This window comes from Macadamia integrifolia, chromosome 3, assembly GCF_013358625.1.
Source record: "Macadamia integrifolia cultivar HAES 741 chromosome 3, SCU_Mint_v3, whole genome shotgun sequence".
NCBI lineage: Eukaryota > Viridiplantae > Streptophyta > Magnoliopsida > Proteales > Proteaceae > Macadamia > Macadamia integrifolia.
Window position 1 is genome coordinate 7,838,736 of NC_056559.1, and position 1,887 is coordinate 7,840,622.

Genomic DNA, 1,887 nt, shown 5'->3' on the forward strand with positions numbered 1-1,887 from the left:
AAGCTTTGTGCTGACGCTGCGTCATCAGTTTCTTCTCTCTCTTATCCATTTTAGAATTATCTTTCCCCGCTCCTCTTCCAAGCAGTCAAGCACCCATTTCACCCTTTAAAAATCTTTATCATTTCTGTGTGTCTCAGCCTTCCTTGTTCCTTCTGCTCTGAACATTGAACAATTTTGTCTCCCTATCTCTTAATCTTTCTCGACGTCTCTCCAATCGAACTGCCATTGTGGAGATGGGTTCATGCTTCTCCTCAGACGTCATTGCTTATACTTCCGATCCGTCTACGGCCAAAGTCATCTCTGCTATTGGCAATCTCCGTGAGTATCACCTACCCGTGACAGTATCCCAAGTCCTCCAAATCGAGACCCCTTCCTGCTTCCTCTCCAATTCTGACTCTCTCTTATTAGACGACTACATTCCCGCTCTCGATTTCTCTGAAGAACTTCAGGCAGGTCAGATCTATTTCGTCCTTCCCACCAGTCATCTACAGTATCGCCTTCCTGGTCCCTACATGGCCGCCCTCGCTGTGAAAGCCAGTACGGCGATCTCGCAGAGTTTGTGGAAGAACGTTCGACGGAATAAGAAGATACGGATATCTCCCGTTTTGGATCCGGAACTCAATAATAAGAACCAGAGATTGGGGATTAATGGTGGGTTTGATAGATATTATGAGCATGATGGGTTTAGGACTTCCAATGATAATAAATCAAGAATCGGGGTTTCAAGATCTGCTGATAACATTAGGAAATTGCAGAGAAATTCTTCCAGACGAACCAAGTTCGCTATTTCATCGTTTCAAATGAGGTTGAGCACCATTTACGAAGGATCGGTGGTTGATTAATTTCTGGGATTTAATCGATTGGATCATCCATCGTAATCATCATCATATGTTTAGCATATGTTCTTTTTTCTCTATGGATTTTGGAGTCCCGACTCTGAATCTCTCTGGAGATCACTTAAGAGAAGGAAAAAGAGTTTCAATTGGATCTGGACTCAGGAGTGAGTTTTGCTATTTTCTCGATCAATCGGATATGGGTCTTTCTGTTTCATGTCGACCCTGCTCTTAAAATTTTTCGACTTCTGATGGTTTGGTAGAGAAACATACCAGATCAATGAGGCCCTACCTGTCCGAGCTCCCAATAATGTTTTTGATACTTTTCAATTGAAATATAGGATTAAGTTTTCCTTCATCCATATTTAGTGAAAAGTTTCTCCGTTATCAATGATCTGATCTTATGATTGAACTTGAGGTCCATTGTTTATGATCATAATTTTTTTTTTTTCAGATTTAGATGCCTATGACGAGGGGATTCTTTCCTCACCCATGGTGAAGAAAAACTCGATTCTTAAATATAATTCTTTTCTATTACTTGGTCATCTGCTGCATCCACTGAGGCATGCCGGAATTCCTCCTGTAATCCATCTTAAACAAGTATCTAATCTTGGTGATGTTTGAACATGTTTCCTTTCCCAATATTTCATTATTTTTAGGATTTATTTATCATATACAACATTATATTAGAGTCATATTTATTCATTGATTTAATTGCTGGTCTCCTAGCCCTCTAGCATGATTAACCTATTAATTGATTTCTTTAAAATGATTCTCGATAAATTTTATCCATCAATTAGGGGAATCAATTCTGATGCCTACTTTGTATGTATCCTCCTAATAATAAATTGAGAGTTAGTGACTCGATGCCATGGTCTACTCCAACGGATGCCACTTGACAGATCAATTGGGGCCCAAATTATATGCACTTGTAGATCGCAAGATAAGCTAAAGTTTTGGATACATTCAAAGATAAAAGTTTTATAAAAAATAAAATATTAAATGAATGGCTGCAACATTTTACATGTGTTCAATTTAAATTGTATCATATATG

General features: G+C 38.6%; 1 protein-coding gene across 1 annotated transcript; it reads left to right on the forward strand.

Annotated features, from left to right (window-relative positions):
* The first annotated feature begins 233 nt into the window (after window positions 1-233).
* On the forward strand, window positions 234-842 carry LOC122073779. The gene has a single exon (XM_042638407.1). The coding sequence runs from the start codon at window positions 234-236 to the stop codon at window positions 840-842; it is 609 nt and encodes a 202-aa protein (XP_042494341.1).
* The last annotated feature ends 1,045 nt before the right edge of the window (window positions 843-1,887 follow it).